General features: G+C 46.6%; 1 protein-coding gene across 5 annotated transcripts in view; it reads left to right on the top strand.

Annotated features, from left to right (window-relative positions):
- Positions 1-204: 204 nt before the first annotated feature.
- MED26 (mediator complex subunit 26) overlaps positions 205-27,846 on the top strand; it is a 51,680-nt gene continuing 24,038 nt past the window's right edge. For 2 of the 5 annotated variants that reach the window (XM_053585564.1, XM_053585563.1), the window contains exons 1-2: positions 582-733; positions 994-1,703. Coding sequence is in view for 1 of the 5 variants with exons in the window: in XM_053585562.1 (XP_053441537.1) it covers positions 471-542 (72 nt within the window). In the remaining 4 variants the exon portion in view is untranslated. Of the gene's footprint in view, positions 543-581; positions 734-993; positions 1,704-27,846 lie in introns of those variants that run through there. The other 3 variants (XM_053585565.1, XM_053585562.1, XM_053585566.1) reach the window with 3 other exon arrangements.

Genomic DNA, 27,846 nt, shown 5'->3' with positions numbered 1-27,846 from the left:
CGGCTCTCTCAGTCGGGCTGCTGGGCTGAGGCAGTTTGACCTGTAGAGTGCGCCTGCGCGCGCCTGCGCAAAGGTGCGGGGCGTGGCACGCGTGCAGCCCCGCCCAGGCTTGGCGTCTCCGCCCTTCCCATCTCCCAACCTCCTCAGCGTGGCGCCGACGCTGCGTGCGGCGCGGGTTACCCAGTGTGCTCTGCGCGGGGGCAGCTCACTGGAGTTTGGTTCGCGAGGCGGCGGCGGCGGTGGCTGCGGCTCCGGCGGCTCCTCCTCCTCCTCCTTCGGTGGCGGCGGCGGCCAGGGCCCGAGACTCGGCCCCGGCTTCCCTCTCCGCCACGCCGCGCGCCTCCAGATCCCCCGGCGCCGCGGGGAACATGCGGCTCCGCTCCCGGAGGCCGGCGAGTGAGTGACCCCCGTCCCCCGCCTCAGCCCGCCCGCCCGCTGGCCCGGCCGCTCCCCCCCGCCTCGCCCAGGCAATGACAGCGGCTCCGGCGTCTCCGCAGCAGATCAGGGACCGGCTGCTGCAGGCCATCGACCCCCAGAGCAACGTAAGTATTCACTGCGCGAACGGGGACAGAGGCCGCGTGGGCCCGGGACCCTTCCTTTCCCCTGTGCCCCTCATCAGCAGGGCTTCGGGGGACCCGTCTGGCGCCCACCTCCCCCCGAGGGCCGCTGCCATCTCTGCCTCTCGCCCCCCGGGCCCGGGGCAGGGGCAGGTCGGACAGCCCGGCAGCGCTCGGTAAGTGAGGCCGAGGCCTCCGTGCGGCCTGGGTGAAGGGAATAGATGGAGGCTGAGGCCAGAGCTTTCTACCCGCTTCTGGTGCAGCTCTCCGACCCTCGCTGCTCTGGACAGGACTTCCCTGCCCCACTGCCCTCTCGGGAACCGAGACCCCCCGGGAAGCCCTCCTGTCGGGGGGAGGGTAAGGAGGAAGGCTGTGAAGCAACTAGTGTCCGGGCTATGACTCAAGTAACCTGTGTCTCCCTTGTCTCGGTCTTAAGGACGATCAGGGAAGACCTCCTTCCCTCTTCTCCCGTCTGGAAGCAGCTTCCTGGCTTCTGAGAGAAGCGTCGGCCTGTTTTGTCCCTAGCTGGTGCCCAGAGTATGTGGAGTGTGCCGCTCCGTTCTGTGACTGGATATGCCTTTGCCGAATCCCCCTCTGGGTGGCTGTGGATGAAGGATGATCTTGGGGAGGGTGGGATCTTCCTGTTGCCTTTCTGGATCTACGTGCCTCCGACTCACCCAGAGCCTCATTTTTGGGGTAGTGAATTAGAGTTGATTGTTTTATCTCCCATTCTCTCCCGTCCCTGCTTTGGTTGTCCCTTTTCTTGATCAGAGGCTGAGGATCTGAGTGTGGTGGTTCATGACCTAGACTGTCAGGGTTAGCTCATGGTGTTGTTTTCCCAGTTGTCCCTTTGCTGAGGCTACTGTTTGCAAAGGGATTTCCCTCCTGCCCCCTCGGGGTGTGTGTGTGTGTGTGTGTGTGTGTGTGTGTGTGTGTAGGGGAAGATTGATTTGTTCTCTTATTTTCTCCAAGGATTTGTTGGCAATAAGGGTCATTTTTCCCTGTGACGGGAGCAGGGCTATAGGAAGGTGCAGTGGCATCCAGGTATGAAGTGAGCCCAGTATTTGCAGGGACACCAGGAAGTGACCATTGAGATCACTTTAACATGCTGTGGATGGAAGACAAAATCGTCTTGGGCTTGGCCAGGTAACTCAGGTTTCTTTTACAGTGGGAGCTTTTGCTTTTCTCTAACATGAGCTTGGCTAATTACTGTTAGTGTGCTTCACTCTGATATTTTTGGATTAATTCCAATTAGTTTGTATAATTTTAGTGGAGAGTAAGAAGTTGTGATCTTTTTAGGCTCTGATTACTGCAACATAAGTTAATTATTCTAGCCCAGTTTTTAGTTCCCACCAAAATTGATTTGATGGCATTTGTCTTTAACAAATGTTATACACATTTTTGTTATGGTTTTGGGAGTGGAGTAGGCACAGGCTACATAAAACCTTCTAGAATGTCCTTTTTGCAGTGACTGGTGCCACTGTGATTCTACGACTGAAATGTTAGAGCTGTGGTTCTCAAACTTCCTAATGCCACGACCCTTTAATACAGTTCCTCATGTTGTGGTGACCCCCAGCCATAAAATTATTTTCGTTGCAATGAAAATAATTTTATGGTACGTTTTATGGTTGGGTCACCACAACATGAGGAACTGTATTAAAGGGTCATGGCATTAAGAAGATTGAGAACCACTGTTTTAGAGGATAAGATGTAACATGAAAAAATAGCCTTGGAGACTTCTGCATCTTTTGTGGAGCCAAAGTGTAATTTCTTGAATTCCATGCATTCACTTCCCTTCAGAAGAATCTGAGAAGTTGCTGAGATACTAGCACCGATCCTTAATGCCACATAGGAAAGCTTTAGGATCAGGAGCACTTTGACAGGCGTCCAATGTTGTAGATTAGGTGGGACATTGTCCTCTGAGGTCTTAGTGTTGGGTAAGGTGTTAATCTAATCATGGGTAGTAGGGAGAGAAGAGAGAGAACAAATTGTAGTTTCCAGTATCTTAGCATGTGCAAAAATATTATGCTCATATAGGCCCATAGTTGGATCACATGGCCTGAAATTCACATTTTTCTATGGGTAATTTTGGGGACTTCAGTTATGGGCATGGATAGAGTCCTTCTAATGTGTGGTGGATGGAATTGGGAAATTGTCTCTTTGAACAATGAGGAAAGTGCCTTCTTCAAAGGCTGCTGTTGTCAGTGACTGTCCTTGAGTATTGTTAAGAGTCGTTTGACAGGAGCATGGCTTTGATTGGACACCATATAGAAACCTAGAGCTTCCGTGGACAAGGTTGCCAGTAGAGGTGGCGTGACAGCTCAGAATGTCTGTGCATCTCCAGTTTTTCTCAGATTGATCTGGGTTCTCTCCACTACTGGATAGTTGACACATATTTGAAATGATCATGGAAAAAAATGAGGACAGTGTTGAAGAGCCAACACTAAAATTAAACCTCTTCTGAGAGAAGCGATGAGAATTGTGTCATATAATGCTTACCTTTATGGGCATGCAATTATGGTTAACAAACTTAGCTATTGCTTGAAAAGTCAGTGTCAGGCAGCTGACCTAAAATGTGCAAGTATCTAAAAAGTTAGGGAAGTGACAATGTAATATTTACTGATCATGTCATTGACAAAGGAGTTTTTTTTTTTTTTTTTTTTCTTTTTGGTGACAGAGTCTCACTTCAGCACCCTTGGTAGAGTGCCATGGCTTCATAGCTCACACCGACCTCAAACTCTTGGGCTCAAGTGATCCCCTTGCCTCAGCCTCTCGAGTAGCTGGGATTACAGGCACCCGCCACAACGCCTGGATATTTTTTGAGAGACAGGGTCTTGCTCTTGCTTAGGCTGGTCTTGAACTCATGAATTTAGGCAGTCCAACCGCCTTAGCCTCCCAAAGTGCTGGGATTATAGGCATGAGCCACCACACCCAGCCGAGTTTTTAAGATGAAAGTTGTTCCTTTGCTCCAAGTTTTAGCCTCTGGAGTATATATTTGAAGTTCTGTTGCAGCAGGCTCAGAATTAATTTCTGCCAATTCATTAATAAAGTAAATGCTCTATTCTCCTTTTCATAAGGCAACTAACAGTTATTCAGAATAGATGAAGCCTTACCCTTATTCTTTTCTTGGTAGTGTTAGGCTGGGGTGTTGAAAATCTCTCTGAAGTGCAGTGTATGTGTGATTGTTGCTGCTTAATCTTGCTGAATTATGCGTAAGTTAAGGACTGTGTCTTACTCTTTCACAGAAATTATAAGGAGTCTCCCCAAGAGCAGTCGCCTCAGCAGGTGATAGGTTCCCATTTGCATCAGACACTCATTGTTTCATGAAAGTACAGGCTTTGTCTTGCTGAGCAACATGCAACCTTCTTGAGGATGTTAGATGTCCTCTCCCTATAGAGCAGAAATGTTAACACTTTATCTGTGCTGGCTGAATCCTAGAATCTTTGGATCTTTGAGCCCTCTTTTACCAAGAAGGCTCAGTGACTGTTATGTGATCAGAATTTTAGTTATGGAATATTCTAAAGTAGAACATTGAAGAGTAAAAGAACCACAAGCGACTTGAGACGCTACACTGTAGAACCATGACGAGCCTGGATGTTAAATGGTGGTTAACAAACATAGCTTTTAGAGAAATGGTCTGACAGAGACAGTAGAGTATACTATATCCCCCAGAGAAGTTAAATAACAGCATAGGCCAGAGCTTGCCAAATGCAGGTGAGTGTCCTTGTGTTCAGAGCACGAAGAGGCCAAGAAGGCCCTGCAGAGAAAAGGGATTTGAACTAGTTCTGAATGTCTGTGTAAATGCCTCCCTGCTGTCATAGTCTGGAGCAGAAAACCCCTTCAAGAACTACTTTCTTCCTCACAGTTCTGCAGGCATCAGGAAGCCAAGAGACACAAGCAAGAAAGATAATTTTCCCACTTAGGAATTAGAAGATTAAGACATTGGTCAGCAGAATGGGACTGGGGTCTGATGTATGTACCCTGTAAAGCTCCTTCAGATCCAGGTTCAGATTCTGGAAGAGACAGCAGAGACTAACTTGAATTGTTCTAGGAAAAAAAAAATTTTTTTTTTTTTTTTTAATCTTCTTGCAAGGGACCTTGTGTGTGAGTTTTTTTCAAATGACAAAAAAATTTTTTTTTTTTTTTTAATTTTGAGACAGAGTCTCAAGCTGTTGCCCTGGGTAGAGTGCCAATGGTGTCATCATAACTCACAGCAACCTCAAATTCTTGGGCTAAAGTGATCCTCTTGCCTCAATTTTTCTATTCTTAGTGGAGACAGAGTCTGGCTCTTGTTCAGGCTGGTCTCGAACTTGTGAGCTCAAGCAGTCCACCCACCTCAGCCTCCCATAGTGCTAGGGTTACAGGCGTGAGCCACAGTGCCTGGCTCAAATGAGAAAATTCTAAAGCAAGATGTCCAATTTAATTTGTGTAGCACCCAACAGAATGTTCTGCTTTCTCCAAATAGCTTTCTAAGGGGGCATAGGGTAAAGCCAGTTTCTCCTCTTTGCAGGTGCAGAAGACAACAGCATCTTGACAAGTAGGTTCTGTTCAATGACTATTTCCCGTGGCCAGCAGAGAACAAGATGCTTTTGTTTCTTAATGGGAGGTGAAAGACCCAAAGCTGGGAACTTTATTGCCCGTCCTTCCAACTCTAAACACTACCACAGTACTCTTGAAAGATAGACGGCTTCAGAGGAGGCACAAATAGGTAGTGCTCTTGAGCTGGTAAGAAAAGATGTGGGGAGCCTGTTACATCCCACACTAGTTTATATGAGATTACAACTGGGGTTAGATTTACCTGTGATCTATCTAACAGGGTAACAATATGAGACAGCCTGTCCCACAAACATCTTAAGGTCTCTGTAATTGACAGGATCCTGGGCTCTGACAGCTGCTAACTGGCATGTAACTTTCTGTGAATCTTGTGTGGTTACTTCTCTTTCTGCTACAAGATTACATTTCTTTCGACATTAATTTAAAATGCCATTGATCCTGCAGAAAAGAGGAATCATATAAATTGCACAATGAAAGACCGTTAATTCAGACTTTCTCCAGTATATTTCTCTTTCTCTAAATGTGTGGATTTTGCCTGATCTTGCCAGTTGCCCAGGTTCAGTGACATTCCTGTCCTTGCTCTGAATACTGTGGCCGGGATGTGTTAGAGGAGCAGCAGAGGGTCTTAAGACTTTAGGAAACAGGGAGGTTAACAAGTATTGTTTGTGAAACAGATGTAAATTGTTGTTTGTTACTCACTCTGTAGTCCTCATAGAGGTTTCTGGGTGGTCCTCAGAATATGTTGTCCTAGCTGTAGGTTCCAGAGGCCTATAGGACTGTCCAAAGCCAGTCTGTGGGATGGGGCTTTTGTTCTGGATACAGATGTAGAAAGGTACCTGTGGTCACCTTAGCGCCTGGTCTCAAGACACAGCTGTGCGTGGCAGGACACCTGCCTCACTACCACCACTACCAAGGGTTCCAAGCTCATAGTGAAGTGAAGGAGGTGCAGCTGGGTTCACCTTTGCTTTGATTTTGATTCTTCTCAGAACTTGAGTTTAACTAGAATTGACCTTGGGCCAATCTTCAGGTGACTATGGTCTCATGCCCACCCACCCCCACTAGAAATCTCTTGGAAGTTGGGTGCTTTGTCATTGTCAATAGAAGTAGTGCTTTGTCTTTCTGGTGGTGAGCTGTCCTGAGCCTCCCTGGTTCTTTCAGGGCCTAGTGGCTGGTTGTCAGAATGTGTGACTGAGTTTGATTGATCGAGTGGTAGCAAAGGCAGTGCATTATTAGTGTTTCCTAGCTAACACCATGTTTGGAGCACTTTTCCAGAACTTCTTTTTATTCTCAGGGCATGTGTGTTGTCCTAATGTAGGGATACTATGAATGGGGAAGCATTTTCTAAGTAAGGAATACCTACTGATAGTCTTCATGCTGTGTTTAAAAATATTTTCTAAATGAATTCCAGGTCTTGGGAGGTAATGCAGCTACATCACAGTCGCCAGCTGATGCGTACTATGTATGGGGGAGCATGGTAAAACTGGAAAAGGTAGCCCAGCAGTTGAACAGACGTTTCTAGTAAGTGCTTGTGATGCTGGGTGTGGAGGATGTCTAGCCCTTGTCCTCAAGATGGGAAGATAGATACAGAGTGTGCACATGAGCTTCCTGCATGGGATGAGGGATGGACAGAGTTCTCCCTATGTCTTTCTGCCATTTTTTTTTTTCTTTTTTTTTTTTTTTTTATTGTTGGGGATTCATTGAGGGTACAATAAGCCAGTTACACTGATTACAATTGTTAGGTAAAGTCCCTCTTGCAATCATGTCTTGCCCCCATAAAGTGTGACACACACTAAGGCCCCACCCCCTCCCTCCATCCCTCTTTCTGCTTCCCCCCCATGACCTTAATTGTCATTAATTGTCCTCATATCAAAATTGAGTACATAGGATTCATGCTTCTCCATTCATGTGATGCTTTACTAAGAATAATGTCTTCCACTTCCATCCAGGTTAATACGAAGGATGTAAAGTCTCCATTTTTTTTAATGGCTGAATAGTATTCCATGGTATACATATACCACAGCTTGTTAATCCATTCCTGGGTTGGTGGGCATTTAGGCTGTTGCCACATTTTGGCGATTGTAAATTGAGCTGCAATAAACAGTCTAGTACAAGTGTCCTTATGATAAAAGGATTTCTTTCCTTCTGGGTAGATGCCCAGTAATGGGATTGCGGGATCGAATGGGAGGTCTAGGTTGAGTGCTTTGAGGTTTCTCCATACTTCCTTCCAGAAAGGTTGTACTAGTTTGCAGTCCCACCACTCCCTATGTCTTATTTGGAGACATTTCAGGATTCTTAAGAGCATGAAATGGCTTTCTGGAGTATTGCATCATGCAAGTATTCCAAATGAAAAGTTTTAGTCAGGTGCGGGCAGTCAGTTTTTGATTTGTCTCTGACATGAGGGGAACAGAGAGCTTGAAGGAAGGCTCTTTAGGCAGTTTGCCCCTCTCATCCTGGGGATGGGGTATGCCCAGATGTCAAATTCTGAGTCTGGTGAGTGGGGGCATCTGGGCTTGGAGGGGAGGTGGCATGTGCATGGGGCTGATTTCCAGTATTCGAACTGTTGTTGTACCCTCTGAGTTGGGTTTGCCTCTGTGTAGCCACAGGGTCAAACCTAAGGTGGCGGTTTGAGCCCTCAGAGAAGAGCCCTGTGGCTTAGGGAAGCTCTGGATTAGTGTCAGAGCTGGTTTAGGCAGTCCAGGGCTACTGTCTGAGGTGGGTGTGCAGATACCTGGGCTCTCCCCAGGCCTGTGGATTCTGTGACTATTCAAGTTCCCAGAAGTTCTGTGATCCTTTGTGGAGCCTGTTAAGAGAGGGGTCATGTCAGGTGATATGCCAGTTGCCCTCTGGGGACTTGAGTCTCAAGGGCTGCCAAGCAGTTGAGGTTAAAGGCCTTGGAATGCTATTAAGACTGCAACAAAGTTTCCTGGATTCAACCACTGGAGGAAAATGAATCTTGGAAAGCCTAAAGGGGCTCATCAAAAGGTTTCCTCTGCATTCAGAGTAGGCTTGGTCTTCCGTGCTGGGCAGCAGAGGTAAGGTGGATAGCTGCTGTTCCCTGAGCATTTATTGTGTCCCAGGTGCTTTATGGAGCATCTGATTGGGTGCTTTGACTACTTCTGTGGTAGGTGCTCCATCTTCATTTCAGAGATGAGAGATTAAGTAGTTTGTACAGTGTCACAGCACTGGGTGGCTCTTATGCTGGTAGCTTAACAACGTCTCTCTCTTCCCACATCAGTGATGCCGTCTGGAAGCTGAACTCCATTGTATCTTCTAAGGTTTTACTTTACAAACATGAAGTGGTTTCATATGTTACATTTTGAATTTCCATTCCCTTCCTGGTCCCTTCAACCTTTCTCCCTTTAAGTCCCTCTAGCTTGTAGTGACTCTAAATGTTTTTGATATGTAGTTAGACGCATTATCCATTGTGCCACTGGCCCACTCTAAATGTTTTTGAGTGTGAGAATCCACTTTTATTATTAGAAGCTTTCAAGAACTTTCATATAACATCAAGAATGCTTTAAGTAACTTTTCCAGAAAATTCAAGAACAGAAGCTACTCCAGTCCAGTCATGCTTTGAAATGAATTTCTATCTTGTCATCAGAACAGCATCTACTTAACTCTGAAAACAGACTTTACCTGTTTGTGTGTGGCATGTGGGATTTGACCATTGTGCTGCCCCTCGTTGGGAGCTCCCTGTTGTCCCTCCTGCTCTGGTTTTCTGAAACCTTGCCTGGTTTAACCCAAGACAGTCTCCCTCAGGCACTGTTGATCCTTTTAAAATCCTATTTTCTTGCTGATAACAGGTCTGGTTGATCTTGTTTTCCATGGGATTGTAGGCTGCTTGATAGTGGAGCATGAGTTGCTCCCTGAGAATCAATAACTTGCATTACTGTGGGTGCTCTAGTGTGTGGTGCTCTTCCTCTGAAAAGGGCCAGTCTTGGAAACTGGCTTTTAGCACCTACTGAGCAGGCTGTAGGTGCTGGTAGTTTTCAGCATTTCATGTGTATTCAAAATCTGCACAGCAGATTGGAGGCAAAATCTGCACAGCAGATTGGAGGCAAGTACTAGCAAGGAAACTGAGGTTCAGCAGACACATGTCTAGAAAGGATCAGGTTGGGATTGTAACACACCCACCTACCCGCTGGTTGCCTCCAGTGTTACTTGTGAGAGGGCAGTGGGTACTACATACATCACAGGCACTCCCCTTTTCTGTGTGGGACTAGATCTTTACCCCAGGTTCACGGCTTAAGCACTTTCATTCTGGGCTGGGAGGAAGGTTGTACCTGAAATGCTCTGTGCTTTCTCTGGAAGTGGCCGAGGAAGAGGTGTGAGGTGTTTTTCCTGTTTTGTTTCTGGAGAAGAGAAAGTGAGAAAAGATAGCCCATGAGCCCTACCTGTCTGTGGTCACTGGACACTGTTCAAATGCTACCTCTGTGAAACCTGGGTTCCTAGGAACTTTTAGCCTTTTTTTGGTCAAGAGACAAAATGACATTCCTAGACACATATTCCCCAGGAATGTGTTTTTCATTTGCTATGGCCAGAAAGTGGGGTGCTGCTTTTTCCAGACCACACCTTTTGGTGGGTCAGCCTCATGGCTGTTGCGGAGCCCTGGTCACTTCTGTACTGTATGCACAGCATGATTTCATAGGGTGTTGGCCATGGTTGGCCTTGACTCTGGTGGGGGGTTCTGTACTGCAGGTGTCAGCAGTCAGATTTAGGTATGTGCAACAATGGCCCACATCAAACCCAGTAGGCTGGCAATGCTCCTCTCAGCCCTGCTTATGCCTTGAGTGTGGGCAGCACACTCTTCTCTATCCCCTGTTTATGCTACAGGTTACATTTGGCTCTGGGCAGTCACCTGCACACACTGGATCTGGGTGGTTCTTATCCCTTTGATGGTTTATTTTGATACCCCCTCCCACCCCTTGTCATCAGGTACCTGGCCCAGCTTGGGTTAGGATGGGGGCTGTGGCCACATCTTTCCCCAGAGTGATCTGGTAATTACCATGGTAGCATACAGCCTTCTCATTCTTAGGTCAGCCCTCCCCAAAGCTATTTAAGGTAGATGCTGCCCAACTTTATTCACCCGTTTGGTGCATCTTGCATGGTGCCAAAGTAGACAGTTGGCAAGTTGGCTTTTCAGGGCTATCTATGGGGGCCCACCATCCTGATGTGCAGGGATATGAAATAAGAACAGCTTACCCTTTGGGCTAAATGGTTCACGTTGTTTCCTTCCCTGTGCAGTTAGCTGCTTGCCGGCAAAGCACCTGTGTGTACTTCCTTTACTCATTATGTGGCCCATCCAGCCCCACAGGGAGGTTAGCTCTGTGCTAGTGGCAGGAACTTAGACACAAGAGGCGGATTGTCACAGGCCCAAAGACGGAATCTGCTGTCAAAGGACCTGATTTTTCTCCATCCCTTTTTTGTGATATCACATGGTACAATATCTTTCTTGAGCCTCAACAGCTTCAGGATATTCCCTCACTGAACTTCTGACCCTTTCTTTCCCAGAAACCCCAGCAAACATTTCTTTGTGTTTTCTCTGGGCTGTTACTAGAATTAGCAGGATATGTTGATTGGTTCACCTCTAAATCTGAGCATCGTGTTAGTTTTGCCCAAACAGGCCCAGATTAGAGGGGATGTTCCCAGGAGACAGTGTCTTGTTACCCGGAGAAGGGGTGATGGGGCTAATGTACATGGTGGGTGCTGATTTAGTCTATGTACTCATCAAATACCTGATGCTGGGCCTGGGGGAGTTAGATCCAGAAGGCAAAATGGAGGTAACTGAAACAGAAGGGCTAGAGTAAGCTATGGGGTGCTTTAGATGGCGTGAGGTCACAGCATGGAGTTCTGAGTGCCTGCTCATTCTGGTTGAACCACAGAATGTGAATTTGCCTGTGGTCACCCTTGGGTACCCCACTGTTACATTATTGTAGTGCAGGTGCTGGCTATCTGCAGCTTTGGTCCTTATCCTAGGGGGAGAAGAGTCTTGCTGGTTTTTCTCCCTGTTCTGATGATCTCTCCTGGGGCTTCTGTAACTGCCAGGGCAGGCCATGCTTGGGGGTAGGCCACTGTAGTCCAGGCAGCCTGCGTCACCCAGGCCTCCTATAGTAATGAGGGGGCTGCACTATGACACTGTGGCCCAAGCAAGATCTTCTGCTTCTCCTGACTTACAAGCCCTCAATGGGGACTAGTAGATCTGTTGGGTCTGGTTGTCCTGCCCATTTCCTCTTGACTCTCCCCTCCCCCGGCTAACCTGGGTAACCGGAAGCTGATACCTACCTTTCTGGGCCTGACTTTTTCTTAGGTTCATGGAGTGGGGTAGGGTCAAGTGATCTTTCTTTGCAACCTCCATGTTTCTCCTCCCTGTGTTTCTGGGGGGGCTTTCAGCAAGCACCTGAAGTTGGCATCTTCACACACACCCCTCCCCCCCTTTTACTGGGTGCTTGTGGCTTGGCCGTGACAGAAATGGGCCACATGTTAAGTTTTAATCTCAACTCCCACAGAGAAGTTTGTGAATGGGTACTTTACTTCTCTTTTAAGGACGCTTCTCAGGCATTTAAATTCTCACTTTGAAGTTTGGTAGATGAGTATAGGAGCCTAACTTCTCACAGAAGAGCATAAGCATTACTCTCCTGGGTGCTCCATGAGCTCTTCTTGCATTTGCTTATAATCTTGTTCCTTCCTTTGATCATTGAGCTTAAAGTGCTCTTTGGGATTGAAATAGGGGTAGGAAGGTATGAGAGGGAAACCATTATGTCTTGCCCTCAGCACTGTGTGTGTGTATCTGTTTTTCTGTCTATCTCTCTTGTGAATGGGCATGTTGAGAAAGGTAAGCAGCTTCTGGGTTTGACCTCTTGAAGATTAAGCTATTGTAACGAGAAGGATTTGCTTGTTTTCAGTTTGGAAACTCCTGGAGAACCACTCTGGGTTGGTTTAGGGGTGGGGTGAGGAGAGGCTTGTAAGAAAGTGGCAGTGCCCACAGGAAGTGGGGGAGGAGTTTCCAGAAGAAGCATGTAGGGTCTGCTATGTGGACAGAAATAACATGTGCCCTAGGCCGCTGCAGCCTGTGTGCTGGAAAAAAAACAGTGAGAACCTTGGACTATGGTAAGGGACCAGGGTACTTCTTTCTGTGTTCTGGTGTTCTCAGCAGTTTGTATTTGCAGCAGCTGGTACAGTAGCAGACACAGGCTTTACCTCTCCGAACACACTCTTAGCCCAATGAGGAATTAGGCGGTGTGACTAGGCAGGCACACCTTGCCCTGTGGATACTGCTTCTGTGTTAAGAGTATGGGGATGTGGTTTCCTATCTGGTCAGGTGGTGGACTCCCCCAAATTGGAAAATAGGAAGTGGCTTTGTGAGATGAGCTATCTGGGACATGAGGATGCCTGTTGTCACTCCAGGTTGTCTTCTTGGGTTGCTGCACTGACCTCTGTGTCTGCTGTGTGGTTGGTGCTGAGTGCACACTCTATGTGGGAATGATGAGGCTTAACATTGAGAGATGTCTGCCCCTTGTCCCCTTGCACCTTGCTGAGTTAGTAATTCTGTTCTTTCCAGACCCCTTTCCAATGGTGCATAGTTTCCCCTGAGCTTTTTGGCTTGTCCAGCAATGGTTGTGGTCCTTGTCTGGCCTTTAAAACTTTGTCCAGGTGCTCTTAGAGCCACAACTTCATGACACCTGGACACATACTTCCCAGCGCTATCTCCTCTGCTGAGACATCCAGGTAGCCTGCTCCAAAGCGTATGTGCCTCTTCACTCTGGGCCCCTGCATGCTGTGCTGCATCCATTGGTGGTGCCACTATCTACTGCTTTGGGGTGCTTTAGGGCCACTCTGGCTTCCACTTTCTTACAGGCCTGATCCTAGGGAGGAGGATGTCTTGTGTCACTGCCTCCCAGCCAGTCTTCTACATCTCAGTGAGCTCCTGAAAATGTATTGGAATATTTCATTCCCCCTGCTGGGGTCAGTTTGCTGACTGGACAGAATCTTGGCTCTTTAGGTGGTGTATAGTGGAGGAGGACAGTATTTCTCCTGGGTAGAAGACTTGGGCAGAACTAAGTTGGAACCTTGACTGTCTATTCACCTCACAGCCTTGAATAAGATTAGGTTTGTAGCCTGTTTTCCCAGAAGGGTATAAATACTGCTGCAAAGGAAGGTTGTTGAGAATGGGACATGGCTCCCTGCCTGAAGCATGGATGCTGACTTGCATGGTAGCTAATAACATGCAGTTTTGGTGGTGGGCAGCCCACCTCGCTCCCGTTGCCTTCTAGGTCTCTGCATCCTGATTTTCCTGAGAGCTGCCCCTCTCTCCCTTCAGGGCATGCCCATTGGGTGTTTAGTGACTCAGAACTGGCCGGTCATGGGGCTTCATCTTTCTGGGCAGTGATTGGTTCAGGGATAGTATGACCTAATCAGAGCCAGTTTTAGTACTTTACTCCAGTGGGTAAGGGAACTTGAGAAAGGAGAGTGTATGAGCTGGTTGCTGCTGGGGTTTGCTGGCTGGAGAGAGGGCCCATCCAGGAGTGAGGCCAGCCTGGAGGAGAGGTAGGACTAAATCCCCATGGCTCAGCGATCTGAAGTGAGCCTTGTTCTGAACTTTCAGGTAAATGAGCCCATAGCTTCCATTCTTGATTAAATCCATTTAAGCTGGCTTTTCTGTCAGTTGCAAACAAGGGAGTCTGGACAGAATCTTCTGAGCACATCATGCCCCATGCTTGGGTTCAAGTGGCCTCCTTTGCTTCTCTCCTGCAGCAGCCACACTCAGTTCTCATCAGTCAGCTCTGGACCTACTTGTGCAAACACCCCCACCCCCACTAGCAGGCTGCTCTCTTTCCTTCCCTCTCTTCCTCCTTCCTTCAGCCAGCTTCTTACTCCCTGCTTCTCTGGGAGTAAGAAGTATCAGAAGGTTCAGAGTATCTCCCGAAGGCAGGCCAGTGCCAGCTGCCCCAGGAGAGCCATCAGCAGCCCTGTCTGACTGTTCTAGCATTCCTGTCTTTCCTGCAGCACCTCCTATAACTGGTCTGACGTGCCTGTCATTCCCCTTTAAAGCACGTACTGGCTGGTCCTTTTCTTGCTGGTATATAGTGAGCCCATTCATTCTATTAGGGCCAGTAACCAATTTACAAATGGATATGGAGGTCCATTTCTGACTTCAAGTTATGAATAAGCACAGCAATGTCTAACCTGAGAGGAACAAGTTGGGTTTAGGGTAAGAGTTCAGGTTTAGTTGGGTCTGAGCGGGATAGCCACTCAGCTCAGGAGTATCAGAGTTGTGGTTGGCTGGACTCCTGGAGGAAGCTCCGTACCTCCCATAATGTCTGCTAGGCTTTCTGCAGACTTCAGCCCTTTGAGTTCCTCCTGGAGTGTGTTGGGTCTCTTGGAGCTGCAATGGCATGGTCTGCATGTAGGCACTAAGCTTGTCCTGTGTGCATTGCTCATTTCCACTGGATCTAGGGATTCCGAGGGCTGTCAACAGGGCCCAGTGGCATGGTGAACCCTCAGGTCCATAGGAAGTACACAAGCCTTGTTCCTTCCTTGAGCCAGGCCTGGGCAGGTCTTCTCCTTAGCAGGGGGTTCTGGATCTCAGTAGGGAAGCTTCATGTCCTTCTTAGTTGCTTCTTCCTGGAGGACCTTAGAATGAATCTTTTAATGTCTCTGAGCCTCACTCTGTTTATCTGTGACATGGGACTGATGGTACTATCACCTGATGATGGTGTGCTATGGGCAAGAGGCATGTTGGGTGCCTGACCTCCATTTAGTCACCCCAATTATGAGGGAGCTAGTAGTATCTCTCATTATAGATGAGGAAAGAAGTTAGAGAGGTTGGTCTTTGCATGAGATCATACAGTTGGAAGGGGCTGAGGTAGGATTTAAAAACCTATGAGATGGGATTCTATTCCCAAGTCTAGAGGGCCTGAATCTAGTGCCCAGTGCCACTTAACAAACCAAGATCTCAGCATCCCTTGGTGTGAATCATATAAGGGATATCTCTTTGTAGGAACTTTATCTCGAAGGTAACAGAAACAGTTACAAGGACAACAGCATCAACTCTTACTGTGTACTCCTTCTGTGCTGGGAATTATCCCATTTTCTAGGTGAGGAAACTGAAACTTAATTAGGTTAAGTTGCCAGCCACCATGCAGCTATGAGCCAGCTCCTGCCCTCAGAGCCTTTGCTTTCTTCCTAAGGCAACAGGTAACTGCCATCCATTAAAGAGAGAAGAGGGGGTGCACTTGAATTGAAAAGTGCCCTTTGAGGGCCTTAGGTTGCCTGGGTTTGGGTAGAGCTGTGCTGTCTTTTTCCACCTGGGAAATAGGGGAGAGGTTGTATTTGGCTTGGCAGGGGATGCAGAGAGTCCACCATCCTTTTCCCAGTCAGACAAGGTCTCTGTCTCTAGAGCCTCTGAGCTGCGTCAACTTCAGTTCATGAGGTCTTTCTGTGTGGAGAAAGGAGAGCCTTCTTATTTCTTAAGAGTATTTTGATGAATGGGGTTTAGCAATCAACTAGAAATCCTCTGAGGCACCCCCCGAAAAAGGACAATGGACAGAAGGAAAGTATTTAATATGCAAGAGTTTTTTTTTTTGGCCGGGGCTGGGTTTGCACCCACCGCCTTCGGCACATGGGACAGGCGCCCCACTCCTTGAGCCACAGGCGCCACCCTAATATGCAAGAGTTTTACAGTTAGACTTGGGTTTAAACTTCTTTAGTTCTGTCTCAGATTTTTCTGTCTCCAGACAAATCATATCAAATATTTGCTCATCAGTGCTGTTGTCTATAAACTGAGGATGATCTCTACCCTAATGCAGGTAAACATTGCTCCAAAGAAAATTCCTGGGTACCTAGTAGGGAATGAACTCATGTAAACCCCTTCCCCACTTTACAGGGTGGGGGAAGTGCAGGAGTGTTATTCTCCTACATGAAGTTGTTGATATTTACCTTCTGTTTTCCTAAGCGCCGTTCTTAATAGTTTTTCTTTTGGTGTCAGCAATGAGCAGTTACAAGACAACATTGCATACTGTACATACTTCTAAAAGCTCCCTAGGGAGGAAGACAGGAAGAAATTGGTTGTAGAATAGAATCCCAGACTTCAGGAAGGAAAGACATGCTTCATTGTAAGAGAGGGTTAGGTTGAAATTTGCAATCAAGTTTTACCTGCCTATGCCCCCTCTGTGCTGTAGTTGCAGATGGGGGTGATCAAAATATAAATTTGTGTGTGTGAAATTGCTTTTTGGAAATAATATCCTTCCATTATGGAGAATATGTTCAGAATTAACAATCATAAGATCTCTAAGATTTCACGGAGAAGAGAAATGTTGATTTAATAAATGTTTGGAAAATATACTTTGTACTCCAAACATGGGAAGAATGGCATTGGCAGGTAATCAAGACCAGACATTAAGCTAGGCTGCCACTATTTTATATCTCCTAGCTCTTCTCCCATCCCACCCCTGCCTCATCCCATACCACTCTGCTGGAAGGAGCTCAGAGCTCCTGTCACTGATTTGGAAACTTATTTATGTAGGTAGCAAGAGGCATAGACATGCTCATGTCCTTTTGCCTGATAATTTTACTCTTGGAAATTTATTTACAGATGCATAGTGTTTTTAAATATATCCATTAAATATTAATGGATATATTCATAAAATAATTATCATTAATGTTATTAATTAAATGTCATGAGAGACGTAGTGCATCCAGAGAGTCAAATAGCATATAGCCATGAGGAATGATTCTGAAGGGTCTAGAACAGTGGTTCTCAACCTGTGGGTTGTGACCCCCTTTAACTGTATTAAAGGTTCACGGCATTAGGAAGGTTGAGAACCACTGGTTTAGAAAATGGGCAAGCCTGGCCATGAGGAGGGAAGGGAGCACTTTTGTCAGCTGAGCATGACTGAGAGAGGCATCTGAATAGGCACAAAAACTAGAACTTGGGGTAAAATGGGAGGCACTTGTGTTGGCTGGGGTAGGGGGAACAGGTTGGTTTGTTTTTCCCTCTCCTCCATTTAAAATAAGGGGTAGCGTCTGTGGCTCAAAGGAGTGGGGTGCTGGCTCCATATGCCGGAGGTGGCAGAGGTGGCGGGTTCAAACCCAGCCCTGGCTAAAAACTGCAAAAAAAAAAAAAAAAGAAAAGAAAAAAGAAATTAAAATAAAAGTAGACCGCTTTAGCCTGAAGAGCACTTAAGAGCTATTGAGAGTAATCATCTGTGGAGTGGATTGCAGGCCTTAGCATACTACAAACCAGCAACCAGCGGAGAAAGCTATTTTCTCTCTCATGCACTTCTGGAAGGTTCAGAGTGGTGGAGTGTGACACTTCATGCCAGTCAAAGCCACCAATTGTGTCCTTCACATTCTGGGGTTTGTCCTACCAGGACTCAGAGAGTTTTTGTTCTCCATGCCCCAGGGCTCTGGGAAGCCCCTGGGAGTCATCTTTGTCTCCAGCCTTCCTCTTGACTTAGTCTAACGTACCTGTAAGTCCCAGTGGCACCAAAATATATATTCTTCATCCCTTCTTTTTCCTCCGACTTGAGTCTAACCCAGGCCATCTCACTCTTACAGAAGTTCACTCTTGCCTCTTCCAAACCAATAACCAGATTACACCACTATGTCACTTCCCATCCTTCAGTGGTTTTTTGATTGCCACATTCCTTATTGGCATGATCTACAGATGCTGTGGTACTTGGACTCTTCTTTCCTTCCTCTCTTCAGCTTGAACTCTTTCCCTCATTCTTGATTCTCCAGGCCCCCTCCCCAGCTCTGTTGTGTCATTGAGATTCTCAGGCCTTTTCTGTACTAGTCCTGCGCCCTCCTGATGTTACATTGGTTCTAGCCTTTCACATCAGGACATTTGCACATTATGGCATCTGCCTGGTGCACTGGGTAAATTGGAGGTGGGATGGGGGAATACATGTGTTAGAGTTCTTAATGCTAGGGAACATTAACACTTGTGTTGAATACTAACACTGATTTTTTATAAAAGCATTTGTCCATGAACATTACTTTTATGTGTTAGGGTATGGATTTTCTTTGTTTTTGTTTCTGTTTTGCTTGACTTTGGTAATCACTGTGGAGAAATTTTGTTTAGGTGACGAGGTAATAGAATTTGGGAGCTTTTTTTGGTAAACATTTATAAATTTATGAGTTGGCATTTCTGAAGAATCCAGATTCTTCCTTTTCATTTATGTATAATGTTGAAAGACAATGCAAATGGATTTTAGTTTCATTCAGACTCTGTTTCACACACTTCAAAATAATGAAGCTCTAATTTACATAATGTGTATAGTTAGGTATACACAGTGATGTACTGGTAAATGTTTGACAACAAGCTCTCTAGGAAGAAAAACAGAAAGAAAAAAAAGTACCCATATGTGTGCATAAACATATATATGCACATAAGTTTATAAGTTTTACTGATGTAAATGATGAGTAGTGTTCAGTTCACAAATAATAACAAAATAAACAACATTCTTTATTGACAATTTCACATGGCAAATTGCTTCTCTCCAACTGCTTTCATAGATTTTTGCTGTGCTTTTGTTTCAGTTTTGGAGTGTAGTTCTGACATGACTTTTGGTTGATATTTTTATGTTAATGATTCAAGTGGTGTCTTTGCTGATTGGATGGTAGTTTTCCAATACTCGTGTGGTATAAATATTTCCTCTGTTGTGCTGTTTCCAATGTAATAACTTCAGGCATGACACACTTTTAGGTTTAGTCTGCATTATCAACATTTTTTCCTATCACTTTAAGTCTAAACTCCAAGAGTTGGCAAACTTTTTCTGTAAAGGGCCAGACACTTAATGTGTATTTTTGGATTTGCAGTTTACATAGCCAAAGGGTCTCTGTTGCAACTCTACCTTTCTAGCATAAAAGCAGCCATAGACAATAGGAGAACATTACTGTTCCAGTAAAACTTTGTGGTTAATGTTATGTTAATGTGAATTTCACCTCAATGAACAACATACACAACAAAAAGGGGAAAATTCTTTATAAAAACAGTGTTATAGAGATGTCTTAGACTCCTTTATTTTTAATAGAACTTATTGTAAGTTTATGTCATGTAAGTTTTAATAATAGTTCTAAAGATTCCTCAAAGTGTCGCTGTGGACTTTCATAGGGGAGCTGGTTGCTAAAGGACACAGTGGCTCCAGAAGAGCAGAAGTTTTAGTGTATGTACAGGTAGAGATCTGGCCCAGGCTTGGAGCTATGTCCACCAGGGCCACAGGTCACAGGGATCTTAACCAGAATGAGGTCTGTGCTTTTGCAGCTGACTGCTGGGACAGTCCTCTTGGTTGTAGGGTCCCACTGGCCATGCTCAGTGCCCTGCATTGATTCCTTATGAGACAGCTGCCTTAAAGGGAGTGGGGCCATTGTGCTGCTTGCCCTGGGTTCTCTTGGACCTCCTAGCTAGGTGGTCTCAAAGGAAGCCTTCCTTTGCCATGTCACATTGTTTATTTTCCTTATGGCTTTTAGTGCAGCCTTATGATCTGGTTTGCTTGTCAGTTGCCTGCCTTCACCAACACTAATGCAAGCTCCTCAAGAGCAGGGCTCCCCAGTCACTCTCCAGTCACACTCACCTCAGAAGGTGCATAGTGCATTGTTATATTCCTGGGAGATAAATAGTGACCAGGTGAACTCCTGTGTCTCTGCTCTCCTGGCTGCAGCAGTCCCTGTGTATAGTCCTGGTGGGTTCCCTCTTGGTGTGTGCCAGGTGCCCTCCCCTTGGGAGACATGAGCAGTTCTGTGTCCCATCTGATTTCCTCTCCGAGATGGCAGCAGTCACTGTTGCTAACTTCACCACCAGGCCATAAAAAAATCACACTGGGTTTGAGTATGCCTAGTGCCATGTTTGCTTTTATCCCCTACTTTGCCTCCCCACCAAAAAAGGAAAGCCTTACCCATAGCCTCTTCAGACTGCTTTGTGCCACTGGTGCCAGCCTCCTGAGAATCAGGAGTCATAGCAGCCTCTCATACTGGCTCGTCTCCCAACCCTGTTCTGGGGACCCCAGGTCTGTGGGTTCTGGATGATTCACTGCAGGGGAGATGGAGTTGTAGGTTGTCTGTGTCTGCCTGCTGTGAGTGTGTTAGCAATCCAGTGTGTGAGCAAGGCAGTCCTAAGTTATGAATGAGGGAGGAAAGAGGAAAGCTGGCCTATTTGGATGACAGATTTGCCATGTGCAAATGTCCGCACACAATGATGCAGAGCTTCAGCTCCTTGTCACCAGGAGTTTGATAAGACACAGTGAGAAAGTACTTTGTGATTGGCAGGGTGCCGAGCAATGTCAGCTGTTCATTTCCAAGAGGCTTCCATGTGCAGGATGAACCCTTCAGCCCCTTCTTCCCAGTGCCCTGGGGTCTGCTTCTAGGGCCCCTCTTTCAGCATTTCCCACTTGCCCCCTTCTCCATGCCAGCATCTTTTGCCCACTGCTCATCTGAGCCTCTCCTCTCCTCTACTGGGCAATGTGGAGAACTCCGTTACTGGCAGAGTGCCCTTGTGCCTGTCCCCTTTCCTGCTGTGTGGGGGTGCAACCTGGCCCATCATAGCTGTCCCACAGAAGTTTAGGTGGAAACAACATGCTGCTGTCTTTCTGTTTTACATCCATCTCTCCTTTTGATGGGCTTTTTTCATTCCCTTGTCACTTGTGGCCTTTAGCCTTCATCTTTGTTTAAGTATGCCCATGGCCTCTTCAGTGTCCTGCCCTTGTTGGTGTCTCAAACTTGGGGCATTAAAAACCATACTTTGGGGTGGTGCCTGTGGCTCAGTGAGTAGGGCCCTGGCCAAAAAAAAAAAGATTACAGTGAACTATAATCATGCCACTGCACTCCAGCCTGAGTAATAGAGCAAGTCCCTGCCTCAAAATACAAATCACCAAAAAAATCAATTAAAAAATTAAAACACAACAACAAAAACCATATTTTGGGGGTGGCGCCTGGGGCTCAGGGAGTAGGGCACCGGCCCCATATACCCACGGTGGCTGGTTTGAACCTGGCCCTGACCAAACTGCAACAACAAAAAAATAAATAAACATTAAAAAAAAAAAAATACGTAGGCGCTTTCCTCTCAGGTGTCTTCCTCTCAAATGTCTTCCCTTCATTTATAAATTGCCTTTATTGATGTCTGATTTACCTACTATAAAATGTACCTGTTTCAAGTGTACATTTCGCAGTGGAAGTCTCATTAAACTAATGACGTCTGTGCTGTGCCTTATGATGACAAATACTTTCACATAAGTCTATTTATTGAACTCCAAGGTACGTTGTGATGCATTTTGACAAAGTTATACACCTGTGTGACTATCACAGGCAATATGTAAAATATTTCCATCCCCCTGCAGACAGGCCCCCACCATTCTCCAGTTCACAACCACCTCTGCTGGGGGCCGCCTGCAAAGTGCTGCAGTTTGGTACTGGTTCTCTCACCAATGAGAGGAGGGCAGTGATGTTAACCTGTTGCCTTACAATACTGCAAGGCTCACGGAAGCTCTCAGAGAAACACGGTCCCTTCTCTGGCTGTGTGGGCTTGTGTCCCTTGGGACAGGCATCCAATTTCTCTGAGTTTCTTTCTATATTTGCTCTCCCCCATGCTTGTGGCTCTAGGACTCCTTGGGACTATGTAAGACTCCCAGGGGTGAAGTGGTAGGGGCATATCTTTGAGTCCACTATATTTCTTCTCCAGGACTCTTAGGTGAATGAAGCACTGTTAAAAATTACAGTGAATAACAGGTGTCACCCAGGTGCCCTAGGGGTGTCTTGTAACCCGTTGTCTTTAACTCTGTGTTTAGTCCTTAGAGCCAGTACTTCTGCCCTGCAGGACAGACTCCACGTGGCTCATGGAGAAGAGGTCCTTGGTCCTTAGAGACCCAAGGATCCAACCTCAGCCTGCACACTGCACATTCCTAAGCCAATTCCTTTACCTAAAATGTTTCTTTTCATTCTCAGTAATTTTTTTTTCAGTACATGAACAGTAAACCTTCCTTTAAAAATTAAAATGCTTGAGTTACAGCTTAGATTTACCTTTGACCACTGGCCATGATGCAGTTTCTTCTGTCCCTCTGGGGTAGGACCTGTATCATGAGCATAGAGTATGTTCTCCTATGTGTATGGAAGTGCCTAAAGCACTGGGTGATACTATGAGTTTAGTTTTTAAGTAAATTCTGGCACACAGATCAGTCATTCTTAAGCTAGCTCACTTCCTTCTGTAGCATGTCCTGGCTCTCTGTCCTCCATACATATGGGTCTAACACAGTCCATGATGTTCTGTGATAGGAGCTGTGTCACTATCATGGAACTGGCTTCCAGAGTTTTGCTAATACCACAGTTACTTTTGCAAATATTTCTGGCACATTTCCTTGTGCATCTGAGGGAGCACATGGGGCTGAGGTCTGTCCCATAGTAAAAGTGTTAGGTGGTCATTTTCACAGTGGCAAATACAGAGGGGAACTTCGATGGGTGCCCCTTGCAAATAGGGCAGATGCCTTCATAACTCTGGCCAGAGCTCGTGCTCACAGCATGCACACTCCAGCCTCAGGGCCCTGTCAGCACTACCAGGAGCCTCACTGGGCCAGAGACCCTTCCATGACACCCTACTTCATCCAGTCTCCCATTCCCTTACTCAGACAGCTGAGGTCACGTGTGTGAGCATACATGCAGATGGAGCTGGCTGGACTCCAGGAGGCCTGCTGGGCTGAACCTGGGAGCGTGTCAATCTATGTCTGTCTCCAGCACATGGAGGCAGCTAGTGTTAGGGCCCTGCTGTTTATTGATGGAAGTCTTGTGGTTGGGAGGCTAAGGACTGTAAGGCCTGGGTCTTCCCAGAGCTGCTGTGGAATACCCTTTTGCATTCAGAAAGGCCATTGAGACCTATGAGCTTGTCTAGTTGAATAGCCCTAGAGGGGATGGTTTCCATGATTCCCATGGGACAGATACACACACACACACACACACACACACACACACACCCCCATTTGTCTGACATTTGACCATGTGCCTTGTAAGTTTTCATACATGGCCATTTGATCCCTCCCAGGATCCCACTAGGAAGTGCTTTTCATGCTTATTTTAGAAATTATGGAAGGTCACTCAGGGAGGTGACTTGCTTAAGACCTCTCATCTCAGCAGGAGGTTTTGTGCTCTTTTTGTCTGCCCCTTTCCTTTGCACTTTAGGCTCCCTAAGCAACCCTGTGCAAAAGAGGAGCAGAAAGTCCAGGAGCAACTTGAAAGATACCTGAGGGATAATGGTCCAGGCAAAAGGACCGCCTAGGAACTCAGACATGGGGGTCTCATAGTTTTCTTTTTTTTTTTTTTTTTTTTTTTGTGGTTTTTGGCCGGGGCTGGGTTTGAACCCACCACCTCCGGCATATGGGACTGGCGCCCTACTCCTTGAGCCACATCCCATAAAATTTTACCATCTTATTTTAAAGTATATAGTTCAATGTTCATACATTTACATTGTTGTGTAGTCACTACCTCTGTCCATTTCTAGGACTCAATTTTTGTCTTAGAAAACTGAACTCTGTCCCATTAAACACTGACTCTGCATTCCCTGCCACCTGCCAGCCCTGGCACCCACTGTTCTATGTGCTGTCTCTCTGCTTTTGATTCTCTAGCTTTAACATATGAATAGAACCATGCAGTTATTTGTCTTCTTTGGACTGGCTTATTTCACTTAGCATATTGTCCTCAAGGTTCATCTGTGTTGTAGCATGGGTCAGAATTGACTTTCTTTTTAAGGCTGAATAATATTCCATTTTACAGCTACATCATATTTTGCTGATCCTTTCATGCATCCATGGATACTTAGGTTGCATCCATGGACACTTGGGTTGCTTTCATGTTTTAGCCATTGCATTATAGCACTGCTCTGAACATAGGTGTGCAAGTATCTGTTCAAGACCCTGCTTTCAGGTCTTTTTGGGTACGTACCCAGAAGTGGAGTCTGAGTTGAGTCTAGAAGGTTGCGGGGGTTGTGGCATTCTGAGGGAGGTGGGGTGGATTATCCATGTGTGCCGGCCTTGGGTCCCATTCATTCACAGTTGAATGGAGAGGACAGGTATGGCTTCAGTTCCAGGTGGTATGCTAAGTGTGAGGAAGACTCTGCCTCTGCCCATTTCTGTGGACAGGGGCACCACCAGAAGGAATGTAGTGCCCATTTTAGTCAGAACTCTGTCTTTGAGGACAGGCCATGTCTTCCATTTGGCATGGTCTTTTTTTCTTTGTGGTTTGTAATATGCCAGTATCTCAGAATCGGTGAAATGAGGTTATCAGTGGGAGCCTGTGCCTGGAACCTCTTCCATATGAAGAGAACAAGGGAACAGGCACATGTCAGTAGGACACATTGATGGTGACTCTGATGTCTGGCTGTAATCATTGTCCTACTCCTCTCTGGTATCAGTAATTGCCCTGTCCCCCTGCACTTCTGCTGCATGAGTGCAGCCCTCCTCTTCTACAGTCTACTGCTTTGGACCCCTGGTTTCCATTTCAGTGCCCTGCTCCTCCTCCCACCTACTTTGCTCCCTGAGCCTATCCGGCACCTGCAGATTTGTCTCCCTGTCTCAGCCATGAGTTCTTCACTGCCAGCCAGAGCAGGCTATTTAAAACTGCATCTGACCACATCACTCCCTGCACTGAGTATGGCCCAAGATCCATTCTGTGGCTTTGCCTATGAGAATCTCCTTCCCCCACACCCGCCACTTCTATAGTCTTGCACAGTTCTGCACGCACGTTGCAGCTCCATGCCCTGGCCCACGGCTATTTCCCTGCCCCAGTGGGTGGTTGTTCTCAGCTTCTTGGTCTGGCCTGCAGTTTCCTACTCTTTAGGCCTCCTCAAAGACTCCCTCTTTTCCCTTCCTGGGAGGCCCCAAAGCACCCTGAACGTCCCTCGGTCACAGCCCTGCCTGCTGCACCTATTAAAGTTGCTCTAATCTCATCTGTCTGCCCAGCCAAGCCAGCAACGCCTTCAAGGCCACAGCTGTACTTTATCTGTGTGTGGCTGTGAGTGGCAGCTGAACATGTGCTAAAGAGCCAGTGCTTGCAGCCAAGGCTGCCTGGGCCCCAAACACAGCTATGTGACCTCACAAAGATTAGGTGACCTCTCTGTGCCTTAGTTACTTGTAAAGGGGGTGATCATTTGTAGAACTCCATGTAAGAATTTCTTAGTAATAAAGTGGTGCCTAGTCAGTTCATGGAGACTGGAAGAAACCTGACTTTCTTCCTAATCCTTTTTCAAGCAGAGCTCCTACAACAGCAGGGCCTGTGGACTTCTCTTTGGACAGACACCTCAGAAGGCAGTTTTGGATGCCACCAGCTGAAAGTAGAAAATTTGAGAAACTGATTGAGGTTGAGAAAGTGGTAATGAGGGGCGGCGCCTGTGGCTCAGTGAGTAGGGTGCCGGCCCCATATACCAAGGGTGGCGGGTTTGAACCCAGCCCCGGCCAAATTTTTTGCAACAAAAAATAGTTGGACGTTGTGGTGGGTGCCTGTAGTCCCAGCTACTCGGGAGGCTGAGGGAAGAGAATGGCCTAAGCCCAGGAGTTGGAGATTGCTGTGAGATGTAACACCACAGCACTCTACCACGGGTGACAAAGTGAGACTCTGTCTCTAAAAAAAAAAAAAAAAAAGAAAGAAAGTGGTAATGAGGCTTCCTGACAGGGCCTCTGGATCTGGTTGTGAGGGCAGGGGTGTCGTTCTTGGCCAGACATTGGGATATGGGGCCCCCTTTGAGTCTTGTTGGCAGACATGCAATTGGATGGGTCTGGGGGGGTTTGCTGCATACCTGAAGAAGCAAAGCCAGGGTTCCCCTGTACCCCATTGTTTAGTGAAGCTCTAGTTGAAGTGGATTCTGAGGCTAAGTTCAGGGGCAGAGTGTCCCAGTCAGTGATTAGTGTTGGACACGGACACAGGAGAGAGTGGTATCTGCTGTCCCTTCCTCAGTCTAGTGGGAATCCACGGCTAGGGAGGGAGGGAGACAAGAGTGGAGCCAGCATAACAAGGCTGTGTGTCTGGAGAGGAAGGGAGCCAGAGGAGGGACATAGCTGGAGAGGGCATACCATAGCCAGGGAAGGAACTCCAGAGCTCCTGGTGGGCCCGGGACTAGACTGGCTGCTTCATAACTGGCTCATTAAGTGCTCTCAACCTGAGATAGCCTGTCTCCCTATCTCACGGGTCTGGCAGGGGTCAGTGCTTCTGTAATATGTGGGCCACAGGGTGTATGCTTTGCCAATGGCCTCTCTGCTGTCCTCATGTTCTGCAGGTAGTTAGGGGAGCATGGCCCTGCCTTGCCCTCCAGCCACTGCTCCTGCAGGTTTCCTATCATATTTTCATTTCATTTTGTGAAAGGCATAAGGTTCATTTGGGATGTGCAGAGTTTCAAGCTCATCTGTGAGTTGAAGGGAATTCCCATAAATAAAGCATGTGGGTTAAGGACTCTGTATTTCCTACCATAGAAAAACGACTTCATGAATTTGGAAGTGTGAGCCTGTTGTATTTTGGTAGTCATGCATTTATTTTATTTTTCCAAACAAAAGGTCTCGTGTATTTATTATTGAACTAGTTTAATAGTGTAGAGCATATTAACAATAGAAAAACCATTTTTTCCAGTAAAACATGTGCCGCTGTCCAGACAATGGTTTCATATGGTAAGATTATATTGACCCTGACACAGCATAACTATGTGTGTCTTCTCATGTGCACTTCTTGTAGACCCAGCTTGGTTCTTCTCTAGTGTCTCCCCTTGAACTTGTACCTGACTTTGTACCAGTTGTCATCCAAATCCATTGGCAAAAAGGACAAGTTTGCTTTTGTTTCTTGGACAGGTATTGTTTGATTCTCTAAGTCTTGTGAGGAGACATGGCAAGAAATGGAGTCAACTGCATGCCCCCTGAAGCCATGATGGTGGGGAAAAGGAGAGAGCTATGCATTTATTTTAATGGGTACTATATAGCTCACCAAATATCACTAAAGCCCAGTTATTATTTGTCAGGACAAGAGTAAAGTGGGAAAAAAAAATTTAAAGGACAATCAAAAGAAAACGATCCACGGCCAGCACCTGTAGCTCAGTGGCTAGGGTGCCACCCTCATACACCAGAACTGGTAAGTTCAAATCCAGCCTGGGCCTGCCAAACAACAATGACAACTACAACCCAAAAAAATAGCCGGACGTTGTAGTGGGCACCTGTAGTCCCAGCTATTTGGGAGGCTGAGGTAAAGAGAATCACTTAAAGAGTTTGAGGTAGCTGTGAGCTGTGACGCCATGGCACTCTACCGAGGGTGACACAATAATACTTTGTCTCAAAAAAAAGGGGGGAGGAATAAAATGATCCACTGGCATTTGGGGCCCTGGCTGGTCAATGGTTTCTCCCCAGGGTTTCTTCCCACACCTGGCCTGGTCTCTGTCCTGTTTGGAGCTATCCAGGGGACACATGTACCCTGTGGGGAAGGCTCAAGAAGTTTGACTGAACCCAGGACTTGGTCTCGCTTGTCTTTCTTATTACTTTTATTTATTATAGTCTTAGATTTATATGCAGCAACCTCATGCCAGTTTTCAACTGCTTCATTACATTTGGGATTTTTTTTCATTGTAGCACATTATTATTTGTCCTAAAACCTATTACAGACAACAGGCATGGCACAGCACGTCTGACACCCCAGTGTTGGAAGTGAGGTCTTTGCGTTGTAGGTGGCCTGGAGTCTATGGACCCATGGGGTAGCTGGGTGCCAGGATGGAAAGCTAGAGGGCTTTCAG

The sequence above is a fragment of the Nycticebus coucang genome, chromosome 3, assembly GCF_027406575.1.
Source record: "Nycticebus coucang isolate mNycCou1 chromosome 3, mNycCou1.pri, whole genome shotgun sequence".
In the NCBI taxonomy this organism is placed as follows: domain Eukaryota; kingdom Metazoa; phylum Chordata; class Mammalia; order Primates; family Lorisidae; genus Nycticebus; species Nycticebus coucang.
Note: the sequence above shows the minus strand (reverse complement) of the source record. Positions and strands in the feature narration are given on the sequence as shown.